The sequence below is a fragment of the Penaeus vannamei genome, chromosome 42, assembly GCF_042767895.1.
Source record: "Penaeus vannamei isolate JL-2024 chromosome 42, ASM4276789v1, whole genome shotgun sequence".
NCBI classification, from domain to species: domain Eukaryota; kingdom Metazoa; phylum Arthropoda; class Malacostraca; order Decapoda; family Penaeidae; genus Penaeus; species Penaeus vannamei.
Window position 1 is genome coordinate 12462204 of NC_091590.1, and position 15074 is coordinate 12477277.

General features: G+C 34.6%; 1 protein-coding gene across 6 annotated transcripts in view; it reads right to left on the minus strand.

Annotated features, from left to right (window-relative positions):
• Positions 1 to 15074, minus strand: part of phtf (putative homeodomain transcription factor) — a 23923-nt gene continuing 8849 nt past the window's right edge. For 4 of the 6 annotated variants that reach the window (XM_070118633.1, XM_070118635.1, XM_070118631.1 and 1 more), the window contains exons 2-15: positions 12547 to 12713; positions 12162 to 12373; positions 11060 to 11246; positions 10212 to 10305; positions 9032 to 9647; positions 7313 to 7453; positions 5624 to 5813; positions 4954 to 5076; positions 4029 to 4200; positions 3426 to 3575; positions 2878 to 2956; positions 2049 to 2194; positions 1333 to 1525; positions 1 to 659 (exon numbers count right to left, since the gene is read on the minus strand). In XM_070118633.1, the coding sequence (XP_069974734.1) occupies positions 507 to 659; positions 1333 to 1525; positions 2049 to 2194; positions 2878 to 2956; positions 3426 to 3575; positions 4029 to 4200; positions 4954 to 5076; positions 5624 to 5813; positions 7313 to 7453; positions 9032 to 9647; positions 10212 to 10305; positions 11060 to 11246; positions 12162 to 12373; positions 12547 to 12712 (2622 nt within the window). In that variant the 5' untranslated portion in view covers position 12713 and the 3' untranslated portion in view covers positions 1 to 506. The remainder of the gene's footprint in view (positions 660 to 1332; positions 1526 to 2048; positions 2195 to 2877; positions 2957 to 3425; positions 3576 to 4028; positions 4201 to 4953; positions 5077 to 5623; positions 5814 to 7312; positions 7454 to 9031; positions 9648 to 10211; positions 10306 to 11059; positions 11247 to 12161; positions 12374 to 12546; positions 12714 to 15074) is intronic. The other 2 variants (XR_011398372.1, XM_070118632.1) reach the window with 2 other exon arrangements.

Sequence of the window (15074 nt, forward strand, 5' to 3'; positions counted from 1 at the left end):
TTTGCCTTAAAATGTTTTTAATTTTTGAACTTTACATAAATTCAAAATACTCTCGTATTCTCACTCTCTCCTAAAACTTATAAGATATCCATCACACCCTTTTATTATCACATTGAATTGTTTCCTCTCCTTTCTTCTCCTTCTCTCTCTCTCTTTTAAAATCTTATTGTCATGGAATACTTACACTAGCTTCTAACAATATCACATTTACACATAAAAAAATTTAAAAATGAACAGCATTTTCAATTTGTCAATTTTAAAAATATTATATTGGGTGAATTGGTCATACTTCCTCTAAAATCTAAATGAGACCTTAAAAATTGCTGTCACTATAAAAGGCAGCACACTGGATATGTCATCTGCATACTTTCAAAGCTACTTAACAGATTAAAGCAATATACCATTATTCAGATTTACATATAAGTACTGTAATTTATATCAATTACATCTATCGGTTATATGATTCTCATCTCTATTTATTTTTCTTCTCATCAGAAAGCATAGGTTCACTCCTTAAACTTAATTTTGTGAAGTTTGAGTTTGAAACCTAAAAGGTCTGAGAGAACGCCAGAGCAAGCTGAGAGGACAACCAAGCGGGTTATGTTGTACAGCAGGGGATTTGCCGAGAGCCCAGAAATTTTAAATGGACTCTCTAGTTCCTGGAAATAATGAAGAAAAAAATAAATGGATTATGAGTTCAAATACTGAAAGACAAAAATGTAATGGGACTATATTTGAAACACAGACTATTTGTAAGTTTGAATAATATATCAAAAGACAAATTACAATGATTAAGTATTCAAAATCATAATTATTTATTAGCTCTTAAAAAATTAAATAGTGAAGTTGAGTATGTTGTAAATAGAACAACATACTCAAAATAACTCTCTGTAATGAATTTTCATATTCTAGCAATTTAAATACCCAAATTGAATATATATTACAAAATATTTTTTTCCTTTTTTTCAATCTTTTAATGACTATTCCCTGTCTCTGGCAGTTCAAAACTCAAATGCTAAAATGTATACAATAATGATTTAGTACCAGCACTTCAGAGTTTCTTCACTGCATCATTTCCACACGAACTTTTCCAGCAGAGCCAACACCCATGACATCACCCTAAATTGTTCTCAATTTTAATATAATTTTGTAAATCATAAAAAGAATAAGGAATACAAAATCAGTATCTAAATATTCATCCATAATTTTACTGTTATAAACAGCAAAATATATCTTTGTTAACGTTTCCATAAAACCTCCAGATTATTTAATTAAACTATACAAAATTACCTTTCTTTAAATCATTATTATTATTATCAAAGCCTGACTTACCTTCAGCAGGACAGAGACCAATTTTAGAACATTGTTTGCTAACATGAGTTCATCTTTTTTCTGGGGTTTTTGCTCCATGTGTAAATACATATTGATCTGCTCAGTTATGAGTACTGATAAGCTAGAGTACTTCTTGTTGATCATTGCTCCCAACGTCATGAAGCGGATTAGGTAGATGCCAATTGCAAAACACCTGAAACATTTAATGCACTTGGTAAATTAACATAGAGTATTAGTCTCAATAAGTTTTAAAAAGATGCTTTGTAAATACTATTTAAATATGTAATACAGTGTACTATGCTAATCTATGGACAGCATATCTTTGGTTAATACTTTTGCTTGAGGCTCTAAAGATATATATTCTATAACTTACATGCACAAAGCCACCCTATTTCACCCTGCATTCTCCCAACCATGTCACTGAATGTAAAAGTGCGTGTAAAACATCCAAAAACTTTTACAAGTCAAGGAATATTACAGTCAAAACAAGAGAAGTGCAATAAAATTGAATCTTGTAATAACATACATGTTAAAGACTGCAGGCATAATTAATTTCCTTATCTGATATGCTGCATCAGAGAATACAAAAGTATTAATAATTGACTCTATCACTTCCATGCAATAATCTATTTTTGCTACAATGTTCTTAAAACTGCCCCAACCTCCCTCTGCTGAAGAGAAAGTGATTTCAAGAGCAAAGGAATCACAGTACATACCAGAAAAAAAGCTCACAATTGTACAGTGTGTGTTGTGACTTATCATCTTCCTTTAGCAGTTCAAAGCAGAGATATGACACAAGTAGCAAAGTGATGAAGAACGTGGCAGAAACGATTACATCCACCGATCGCTGGGGGCCTCGTTTCTGTTGCAGTAAAATGAAAGGAAAATAAAAGGATCATGAAAAAATAATCAAGGTTACGAAAATCTATTGCATGTCACATACTGGTTATAAGTTATTGGTACATCATAAGTTGAGTAACCATACTTCACACTCACATCATTATCATCATCATCATCAAAATAATAATTAAAAGGAGAAAAAAAAGTATATATATATATATATATATATATATATATATATATATATATATATATATATATATATATATATATATATATGTATATATATGATAACTTCTTACTATTGCTTCTATAAAAATGGGGGAATTACACATCATTTCATGCAACATTGCAGGTTCTAGCAATTTATTTTCAACCAGATTCTTTACAAAAATCCTTCATGAGTAAGCAATAACTGATACACACAGATAAATATTTGTAAAAGTACTCCAGCAGTGGAAATGATGGTTAAAAATACAATTTTAATGGATGCTGCTTTTTATCTCAAAGCAGAAGTTAAACAATTTGAAAATCATTTATTCCTACATTCACACTCTCCATTCTTTAGATTCTTAATCTACAGAGTACATTCTACACATTTCTTTCAATAAAAATTCTCTCTCTGCATATAAGAGATTATTAAAATACTTCCAATAAAAAAGGGATATAGCACAGAACGATGTTAATTTCAAAGTTAAATCTCACCTTCAAGCATGAGCGTACAGAAAGCCATGTTTTAATATTGTGAACTTTGTTGAGTCTGAAGTGAGGTAGATCATATTTTCTGAAATAATTATTAAATAATGAAATTATTTTGAAAATGTTATCATTTCTTATTTTTAAAAACATCATTAACATCATATAGAATAAAAAAAAAAAAAGTATATGCACACATATTCATATTCATACATACAAATAGATACACACTCACACACACACACACCAAGTTACATATACTCAGGATCACAAATTGGTGTAATTAGCTCTGAATTACATATAGACACACACACACACACACACACACACACACACACACACACACACACACACACACACACACACACGCACCCACGCACCCACGCACGCACGCACGCACGCACGCACGCACGCACGCACGCACGCACGCACGCACGCACGCACGCACGCACGCACACACACACACACACACACACATACACAAATTCTTAAGTCTGTTAACAATTTTGCACTCTATCATAAAACATACACAGTTTCTACCACAGAAGTATGCTTACCTAGCTCGGCGGGCGGATGTAAGATAGCAGAAGTGTTTGGCATACAGAAACCGCTGCTTGAAAGTTCTCTCCGCTACAGACAGTAGGAAAAAAAATCCTCCAGCCAGGCAAAGTCTATTAATAGCACTCAACAGAATTACAATCGAAGACCTGAAACATATATATTTTAATTTTAGACATCCATAATTATGGACTGTTCAAAAGGGGTTATCATTTACTCATGACATACATCAGTAGGTTTATTCAAGTGAGATTAATGTGAAACTAGTACTTCTAATAGAGTACATCAAAACAGCTTTACATAACGACAAAGTATAACAAGTAGGGATAACCCCAAGTCCTTTTATTGGAGGAAGGGTACCTCTTCCAAAAAGATGAAGGAAAATGTACATGATATTCATGTCTCATAACATACATTTAGATCTGTAGATTACAAAAATATAACAAACATTTTCTGTAAGCTAAATTACAGTAGACAGAAGCAGTTGATTAGTGCATTGATATGCCACATCAGATCAAAAGACAGTGCATCTTATGAGGGTTATAGAAATAACACAATACAAAATACTGCTACACTAAAATACATTGCAGCTTCTCCCTTACCACATATTCCCACCAAGCAGTCCTGTGAATACCTTCTCTAACAATTCCTTAAATGCTGGGATCCAATCTTGAGAGTCAGATGTAACCACAGTGTCCAAGAAATTTCCAAGAGCAGAATAATCAACTCTGTATATGCTTGGTACCAAAGCTATCACTATGGCAATGGTTAGTCCTGAAAAAAGAGCAAATTCCCCAAAATTAAATTGATGAATGATATCTCTAGATTTCACAAGTTAATTTGTTAACTCACAGATTAAAAAATACTTTTTAGGGCACTAAAAAACAGAGCACTGAGAGTAATAAGACCTCTCAGCTTACTGATGTACTCATAACAACAATGTGTGTACTCCTTAATTATTTTCTGCAACCATAAATGCAAAGCAACCAGCTGCCTCTATTAGAAATAACTCCAAGACTACTAGTACTATCTGGACACTAGCAAAACAGTGCTTAAATCTTAGTATCTATCTGAGATATTACAGATAGAAGGGCCTGGTATTAATTTAATTCCCTTCTGAATATGTATGACCTAGAAACAACCTAGCGGGCTATAGGTAGACAATGCCCCAGTCATTGTCTCAAACTTACATTTAAATCCTATTTACTCATTGGGAAATAATCTTAATGAAATTTCAACATGCTCCAATAGTCTAATTCATAAATTTTGAATGAAGACTAAAAGTATAGAAATCCTAGCAAATAAAACATAAGTTAATCATTTTCATGAGTAATGTGATATAATACCAAGCCTTTGTTCTCATACTCAGCAACAATTAAAATCTTAACACCTTTTTTCTTGTATCTTGCAAATTACATCAGCATGGAAAGGCCCAATACTATCTAGTGAGAATAGACCTCCCCCCTAAGATAATAACAATACAATAATAACAATACAATAATAAATATGAAAAATAAAAACACTTACCAAACTGAAGATAATGAGTCGTGTGATGCAAACTATCCACTTTTGATATAACTGCTGAAGAAATGTCTAAGACAGAGAGGTCAACTTTCTTCACCTCAGCTTCTTCCCATATTTTGCAGCTGACTGTTTGGAGGTAAAAACACAAAGATCCCGATTATTACATATAGTACCAGTTTGACCAAACACTGAAGTAATACAAAAAAACAAAACCTTTATTCTGGATTTGGATTTTCCATAGCATGAATCAGGTTAATAAAACCTGACAAAAAAACATTGCACTCAATACACCAATCTCAATCCATAAAATTAAATCCATGAGAGGCTGAAAATAATCACATTAGTCTTTTTAGAATCCAATCTGGAGAAAAGTGACCTCTGTATATAATAAATATCAAGATTATTGTTGATGAAATACTTCACCTCACTATAACTGGATAAATCATATTCAAATTCATTTCAGTCTGCAGATACTTTTGGAATCTGATAGAATAAAATTGGAATCTGAAAAAAAATTAAAAACTAAATTTTGCAAAATATATACATATATCATTACTCCTAACCCAATAATCATATCATACACCACCATATCCAATTGAAAAGAAGAGTAAAATGAATAAGAAAAAGAAAAATATCTACCTCCAATAATTAACTAATCAAAATGTTCCAGTACCTTTGTCAGATACATTAGGCGCAGAAGTTATGATCGCCGCTGGTGAACCCTGAATGTTCCAGTCCAATGCCTCCGACCTCAAGAAAGTCTGATCCGACTCTTCATTGTCATCCCAACCACCATCACTCTCACTGCTGTAGCTCAAATCGTCACTGTTTGTTGTTATGCCCATCCATTCGTACTCACTATGCTGCGGGGGAAACTTATTCAGATGTTTTGATAAGAGCAGGTGCTGTATGTATGAATATTTGAGTGACAAATGATAGTTTATATCAGATTTCTGTTAATCATGATTCATATTTCACATTCTTTTTTTCATAATAAAAAACTTTTTTTCCCAAGGTAAATTCTTCTCAAGTTTTTCCAATGCTACCATCTTGCTCTTACTTTTCCCCCCCAAAATCGGGTGGTTATACACTGGCCTCTATATTCAACACATACAATATCAACATAAAGTAATGATCCTTGTTATTCATGGGCCTTCTTTGGATATTTTTCCTTGTACAGTAATGGGAAAAAAATTTAAAATTTAATTTATTTGTAATATGACTAAGATCATCTGTTTTCATTTGGTATTCAACATCTTAGGGCATATCAAACTTTTATTACATTACAGTTCATAAAGATTCAAAGTAACTGAGTGACCAAGTAAATATTACTGTTTCAACACACAATTGTCTTTATGATCTGTTTAAACCTATTAATCCATACATTGAGAGTAGTCTACTTTATCAGTTTACAGAATTTAATGGAAAAAAGCCATGCAAGATGTGTAATTAAATTCCTTCCAAGATATTGCAGCAGGTTGGAGAAAAGAGCCCAACAGTGCAGAATATAAATCTACATGGTAAATTGTTTAATTTCTTTTAGTTCATTCCACAGAACCTTACTGTATGAAGTAAATATCTACAATTTTGTTTAATTCAAATGTACCAAATAATATTCAAGGTTTATCTTTACATCAGTTAAAACAAAACATCTAATTCAGCATTAGTCTCATTCTGATCTTGCAATTTTCAGTTTAAAACCTCTCTCACTCATGTTCTTACATAAGATATAAAAATTAAAAACTTTTCTCATTATTTCTATCTAAAAGCAATAGGTAAAGCTCATTCAAAAACAAAATGAACTGAAAAGAAGTTAATTGCCTGTATATTATCTGAAAACATAAATGCACTACTGAAAACCCTGTAACATATATAAAACAAAAAGCTATATCAAAATTCATATAGCTGTTCACTGTTCTTGTTATTAAACAACTTTCTGTAGCTGATTATAACACAAGGCTATATGAACAAAACCTTTACACCTTAGAGTGATTTACTAACAACGAAAAATTAAGGAATCTTTACTTGAAAGCTGTTGATATTGCCTTTTGCAATGCCACAATACATTAACTTAATATGTTTGGCTTTTCTATGCTCTAGTAATAGATCTTATAAACTTACAATCCTTATGGAATCTGTTTATCAAAAAACTGATTACATGCCTATGTTGAAAAATATATAAATGTACAAAAAAAAAAAAAAAAAAAAAAAAAATACTTATATATAAACACTTAGTAATTATGCAAGACACTGCCTGTACATGCCAATATGTTGCCTGAACCATGATCATTTTTTTTTTATCACATTATCATATCAGACTAGCATTCCAAGGCTTAAGTAAGCAGAAGCATTAGTGGGTTACCTTAGCCTTCGTATACTGTGGGGATGGGCTTTGTTCCGCATCGCTTTCACAAGAGGAGTTGCAAGAGCTTCTCTCAACAGCCACTGGTAGGAGCTTGTGAGGGGAACGGCGGCTGGGGTGGCTAGCACTGGTATCAGATGGCTGTTGGTATAGGTATAGGGTCTACATACGGCACAGATTACAAGAGGCATTGACTTACTGTCTGGATATGGAGGTATTGTACAATTGCCTCAAAAAGTTCTTTAACATTCTACATTCTGATGATGGTTTGATCATTACTCAAACTATGTAACATTTCAAGCCACTGTGATGTCTAGCATACACACATATCTATTGTATCTGTTTTTACAATGCCCATATGGGGATTTACCCTTCTATGGTACTTGACAGAAAGTAACACAGTGGGCTTAGACACTTCTTGAGGCAACTGAACTTGAAATGAGTAACCAAAACCATGATTAGTGTCTATATTTTTAAAAATATATATTTTTAAAAATATGAAGAAAAAAAATAAAAGGGAACCACATTTACATTCTCAAAGGTCAACACCGTTTTCAACATAGGGCCTATGTGAGTGACCATAACTCACCCTCATCAGATAAAGTGCTTTAGTGCTGATAAACATTAGACGTAACTCTGACAATAAAGAGGTGCATATTTCTTAAGGTGTTATGAAGATAAAATGCAAGCTTTGTGCATGCTAGATAAATGCAATACCCATACTCTTAAGCTTTTACTTGCTTTTCATGTCTTCTTTGTCTTATTATAAAATAGAGAATTTATAGTCTAATAAGTTAAGTCAAGAGATAAAAAAAAAATCATGCCAAAAAGACTATCTAATTAACATCTCTTTATGATTTTTTTTTACTTTACAAATATGTTAAGGTAATTACATATCTTAAAATTTTGACAACAGTATTTCAAGACAATAAAAAAACATCTCTAGGTTTTTAAGAAAAATTATTAATGCTTGTTATAACCATCAGGAATAGAAGTAAACCTTCTTTTCCTAAGAGGTAAATAAGGTAATTTAATCTGTAAATCAAATGTGCTGGATGTATACTACTTTTTAATAATAAATCTAATCCTTTCCTGTGCTATACCTCATTGCTGACTATCCCTGCCTAAGGCTTGGGAATAATGTCCAATTTTCTTTTATTTTTATCTTAAAACGTACTGTATGCAAAATAAACAAATAAATAAATAAATATTAAAGAAAGAAAAAAAATCATGGTAGTGTTCAAGTAAATATTCCCTATTCCCTTGTGTCCTGTATCTAATTACTTTTTAAGCTAATGTATTATTGTACAATGTATGTCTCTAAATATCTATTTCCCACTGTACACACATCCCTACACATTCCTTTCTCACTGAATATATAACACCTCTAAACATCCACTTTTCATACTATTACATCCGGTCACTAATGCACACAAGCCCTCAACCACAAGCGGCACAGACCACAATCTCTTACATTGTTCAAGGCCTTCCAAGCACCTCTATGCTGTTAACGCAAGTATACAGGTAATACACAGTGGCTGATTATTCAAATGATTCTGCAAAGAAGCCAGTTCATATGAAGCATTGCAAAGTAATAGAAAAAAGGAGGGATAGTTGGATAATATGAGGTATTGCACAACAAAAGGGTTAATATTCCAAACCATGATGCAAGTAAAAAGTATTCCTAATCTTTACAAACAACTGGGTGTTATTTCTCACCTTCCCACAAGAACAAGAGCACCAAGAACGCCTTGCAGTCTTCTTCATGTTCCAGCTGTCAGTATCGGTGGTTGGGCCTTCAAAATCCCCCATGCCACTTTCCTCTCCTCCGTCACTACCCCCATCAACATCTGGTCTCTCACTGGGAAGCTTAAGGTGTATACTTGGTGCAATGTCCTCAGTACCAGGGGTTTGCAGCAGGCTATTTTTTCCCTCACACTTGCTTTTCAACAAGCAACTCTCAGTCCTACAGCCATCAACTAGTATCTCCTTATCCCTACATTGTCTCCCATCACTTCCGTCCAGGGGAGTGTTCGCATCATCAATACCGTTGTCATCTGGACAAAATTCCTGTAGTCTCTTTTTTTTCAGCTGGTCAATGAATATCTCCCCCTTGCCTTCCACAATACCTGCCACTGGACTCCTATCACTGGAAGAGGTAGTGGCAGAAGAACTGGACTGTTCATCTGCCTTGATGTTCTGAGAGGAGCCAGACGAAAAAATTATAATGCTCGGTTTGCCTTTAGAGTCCACACAGGGGGCAACATTGTTTTCAGAGGCTGAACGTGGACGTAACGGATATACCTCTTCATGCTTTGGTTCCTCTGAATGAGATCTGATTTAAGGAAAGGAAAATTTCATCAATATAATAACCAGCAATTTCTTAAATAATTAGGCATTATACTACATCTTTTGTTACTGAATTCAGAGCTAATTACACCAATTTGTGATCCTGAGTATATATAACTTGATGGTGTGTGTGTGTGTGTGTGTGTGTGTGTATGTGTGTGTGTGTGTGTGTGTGTGTGTGTGTGTGTGTGTGTGTGTGTGTGTGTGTGTGTGTGTGTGTGTGTGTGTGTGTGTGTGTGTGTGTGTGTGTGTGTGTGTGTGTGTTTGTGTGTGTTTGTGTGTGTTTGTGTGTGTTTGTATGTGTGTGTGTGTGTGTGTGTGTGTGTGTGTGTGTGTGTGTGTGTGTGTGTGTGTGTGTGTGTGTGTGTGTGTGTGTGTGTGTGTGTGTGTGTGTGTGTGTGTGTGTGTGTGTGTGTGTGTGTGTGTGTGTGTGTGTGTGTGTGTGTGTGTGTGTGTGTGTGTGTGTGTGTGTGTGCATTTAATTTGTCTGTGTTACTAAACAAAAAAACAAATGCTTGGAGACAAAATCAATTAATCACATGTGAGGTACCTGAATGTTTTAAATGGTGACCTGTTGTGTTTCTTAGGTGGATTAACAGATAACCTTGTATTATCACGCCTAGCACTGCTACATGCACATTTACCTGGAAAGCAAAAAGGTAAAATCTGAAAATGCACAAAATAATGTTTTCTACAAAATTTCTGAACCAACAACTTAAGCCAATCAGACCAAGATAGCAAGAATTAATGCCATGCCCACTGTAATACTAGTTCATTAATAGATCAGATGACTCTACAAGTGCTTAGTCACCTAGACGTCAATTATTAGTCCTAACTATCTCACCTGTTTCCCCTTTTTCTTTGATTTTTCAAAAGCTTCTTTTTCATTATGTTATTGTCATTACCATTATTAGTATTTTAATAAAATCATAATAATTATAAACCCAATAATAATAATAGTATCTCTATTACTAGTATTAGAGAATAAAAAAACATTTTTCTACAACCTCAAGGAATGGGGAAATCAGATGCGGTCACTAGGGCCTACTAATTGACTCCTTGGTAGCGCAGCACAAGTGGAGCCATATTCATGCAACAAAATTCACAAAAAACTACAATGGATAGTACACACACCCAAGACAAATGGGCTAATATCTTCTGAAATACCTTTTCAGAATGTAATTTAGATATAATGGTTATAATATATATTCTAATAATACAAATAATACTCGTATAATCTATGCCAAACCCCCATGTCATCAAATAATGCTTAAGCTTCCTAACATTATACCTAGACTAATTTTCATCATTAAAAATCCTCTTTCATATATTTCATAAAAGTACATACATTACTATTTCTTCACCTGTGACATCATTCATTCATCTGCTTCTACTTACCCCGTCCCTTCAGTGAGACACTTCTTCGTAATGACCTCATCCTTCTCCCATGTCTTATGCCTACCGGTCCTCGGCTGTGATTCGGGGACGATATTCCTGTATGGCGCGTGCATACAATTTGAGAATGAATCACACTTAACACCAAAATCACTACACACGGCAGTAGTACTTCTGATGCTGGAATGTCCTGTGGGAAAACTTAATGTTAAGTAACTAATAATGTGGTATGTATGTATTAAGGTAATGATAAATTAAATCTTCTTCAATAGCATTGCAAATCAAACCATATTTCAACACTATCTTTAAAAAGTTGCTTGTCAATAACTGTCATATCCTAAATATCAAATTGAATAATATCCCTAAAATTAAGTAATCTCACATAGTATCCAACTGATATCATTAAGAAAAAAAAAAAAAAAAAAGGTAGATCTTATGGAAATGACTACAATATGGCAACTGATTTGCATTTTGACTGGATCAAACTTAGCAAAATTTACCCCTACCCCAAAAAACTAACCATATTTCAACTATCCATATGAAAGCAATCTTTGATGAATTAATTGTGAATGAAAGTAGACAGAATAAAAAAACTTCCATATCCTATGTCCACACATAACTCTGAACTTTGCCATCTTCAAGGAATAATGAGCATTTTTTCATTTAACTTAAAAATACAATTAGCCTCACTCTGAATTCTGGATCCCTTTTATACTTGTTATATTCATATCTCTCTTTTACTGTTTCTATTTCTCTCTTTTACTGTTTCTATTTCTCCCTTTTCCTCTAATTCTTACTTTTCCTCTTTCCTCTAATCATTTTCTCTAACCATTAGTGTACTTGACACATTGAGCCCAACTTTAAAAGGACAACAAACTATCACAAAGCTGAAACTTATCAAAATTGGTATGTTTCAGCAGTGTCCCAGCCATGTTCCAAATATCTGTATCCTAAGAACACTCTAACTTCATTTTTCAGGTGCTGTTGATAAACTGTTTTTCACAAAAAAGTTCAAAGAGTACTCCTTATTTGCACATCAAATAACCAACCTCCATCCCTCCCCCCCAAAAAACAACAACATGAGAACATAACTAATAAAACTAACCTTAAGAATCACTTCATCATTCCTACAGCAAAACATGATGATTCCAGACATGAGTATTGAGCTGTACACTGACAAGACCACAAAGAAGCCTGTGCATGAAGTCTCTCGAATCCACCATGATGCGTAAAACGGCAAAAGTATTATGCGAGATATTCCATGCAAACCCGCCAGCCATATTCCCGACTGTGGTTTTGCCTTTGGAAATGTTGATCCTGTATTGGAGAAATTGTATTGATTAAGATATGAAGATGTGGAAGGTGATCTTAACCAATTTCAGATAATAACAGACAGAAGTATGACAGGAGTGTGTTTGTGTGCGTGTGCATGTGCGTGTGTGTGCCCGCACACTCACATATACATGTATACACAAGAATAAATTACATACCTCTTACTAAGTCAACATCAATCAATTCCGTTTTGAGTTTAGCTGTTTTACGTGGAGTATATGATAATCCCTGAAGAATTCTCTGCTCGACGGTTATTTCCCATGACTGTTTATCGTAGTGACTTATTCGCCCCTGGTACCAGCCGAGGGCAGATTCTAACACCATCCTGGAAAACAAATATGTCTATACATGTACTGCCAATAGAAATCTTCAAATTCTCTCTCTCTCTCTCTCTCTCTCTCTCTCTCTTTTACATGTACTGACTATAGAAATCTTCAAATTCTCTCTCTCTCTCTATCTCTTCATAAATATTTTAATAAACAACATTTTGCATCCTTTATAGTAGTGCTTCATAGAATCATACAAGGAAGGTATTATCTTTTGTTGTTAATGATAAACATTATAACTATCACCTTAACAATAATCAACAATTTCGAGCAAAGTATGTTTGCTATTGGATTAGTATTGCATTAGTGCATTTAAACATAGCAAACCTCTCACATCTAAATATAATTATAGTCACATCTATCTCTACAAGTTTCATCCACCTTCACCTACAATAAAATGGTGCATGGACATAAAGTCAACATTGTGCTGCTGATAGGATGAGGTAGATTTATCAGGCCAGTGTCAGCATGTGATATGGTTACTTTGGCACAGGTCCTACCTATAATGTTGTGTGTAGCACAGACACCAAAACAGCCTCATTTTATCCTGATTTTAACTTCTGAATGTTACAGAATACTCACAAAGATAATAAATAGCACAAATTATCACTATTCTTACCACTAGGAATATTCTAACACTAGGAATAGGAACCACTGAAGTCTAACAGTTACACAAATCACCCTAGTTATTGTTAGTATAAATGGTGGCATATACGGGTAGTAATGAAAAATACAATATTCATCATCTGGCCATTCAAATAATACAAATTCCTTTGTATTTCACATGGATGTACTGCAGACCTTAATGGTCAATGATTGAAACAAATAAATATGCTAGACATTAAAGGTTATATAGCACTATGATAAATTATTGTAGGAAAAAGGGTAAAAATGAGTTAAAGATTAGGATAAAATGTGTTAGATGTCAAAGATTATAGTGTTATAGAATAGTATGGTAGTGAAAAGGGTGAAGAGAGGGAGCAAATGAAGTAAATTGAGATTACTAAAAGAGGACTGGATGATCAGCAAATACTTTGAATGTACAGGAAATAGGAACTGGAGGGTGGAAGAGGGAGCAGAAAATTCTCTTGGGTCATGTTTCGGAACTTTTGAATGTCTTCAAGAGTTTTTGGAGGGGTGTTGGGTGGGGATATTTGAGAAACAAAGGATCTCTCGTGAGAAGGAGAAGAGGAGATAGATGTTCAAAGAGCAGAGGAAGAGGAGGGCGTCAGATGGAGTGGAATGTTTAGGTTGTCTGGTGTGACAGGTAAAGTGAGGAGGTGGGGTAGAAATAGGAGACGTGGTAGAGATTGGAGTATCTGGATTTAGACTGGAAAAGGAATTTGAATGAGGGAGAGGGGTGTAGAAAAAGGATGGTTCGTTGTAGATGGAAAAGATACTGGGAAACCTTGAGATAATGTGAGGGGAGCAGAGTGAAATACAGTTTAGGAATAAGTTGAGAGAGAAAAACCTTGTCATCATGATTCCTGTCTGGTCTCACGTAGAGAGAGGCCTAGTTTGAGTCTTGAGAACTGCTGCCTCATATTCAAGCTTATAGGGAAGGCAGCTCCTATAAAATACATTATGGGAACCACCATCATTACCACATATACATGACCAGGTTGGGTATATAGATTGCAGCAGGCTGCTAAGCAACTGAGTTTGGCTTGGTGGCCAAAACACCAACATTTCTGACACTGATGAGGAAGGGGTCGATATGGTCAGACAGGGCAGGACATTCCACCAGTATAAACTTCATGGAGGAGGTCATGTCTACAAAAGCTATATTTGTGTAGGACTTACGCTGGCCTCTGGGAGGAATAGTATAACACTGTACTGCCACTGCATCATATTCAATAAGGCAGGTAAGTAAGTAATTTTCACAATCCAACCAGTTCTTGTCATATATAGGACAATCAGTTGGGGAGACAGAAACAGTTTTGATACAAGTATTAACAGAGGAGTGAGGTTTAGTAGAAATAGGCTTACCAGTGAGGTCAGTCAGGGTAGATAGTGCATGAGCTTGGGACAAGCCATGACCAATCAGAGCAGCTGTAGAAGGAAACTGCCTATTTCTTTTTGGTGAGAGTAAGGGGTTATGGGGGGAATCACAAAGAATCGTTCCCACTTGGCTAGACCAAAGAGAGTACTCACAAAAGGTTTGTAGAGGTGGAAGCAATAGAAGGACAATTGAGTGGTGTGGAGTGAGATAGTACTGTAGGGAGAAGGACAATAAGGATGAAGAGTAGTAGAGGGGGAATGGGTAGACAATGAAGAATGTTGGGAGAGAGGAAGGGGTGCATTCTGAAGGTTGAGTAATGACCTGGTTGGGTGCTTCAGAATGAATATAGTTATCCATA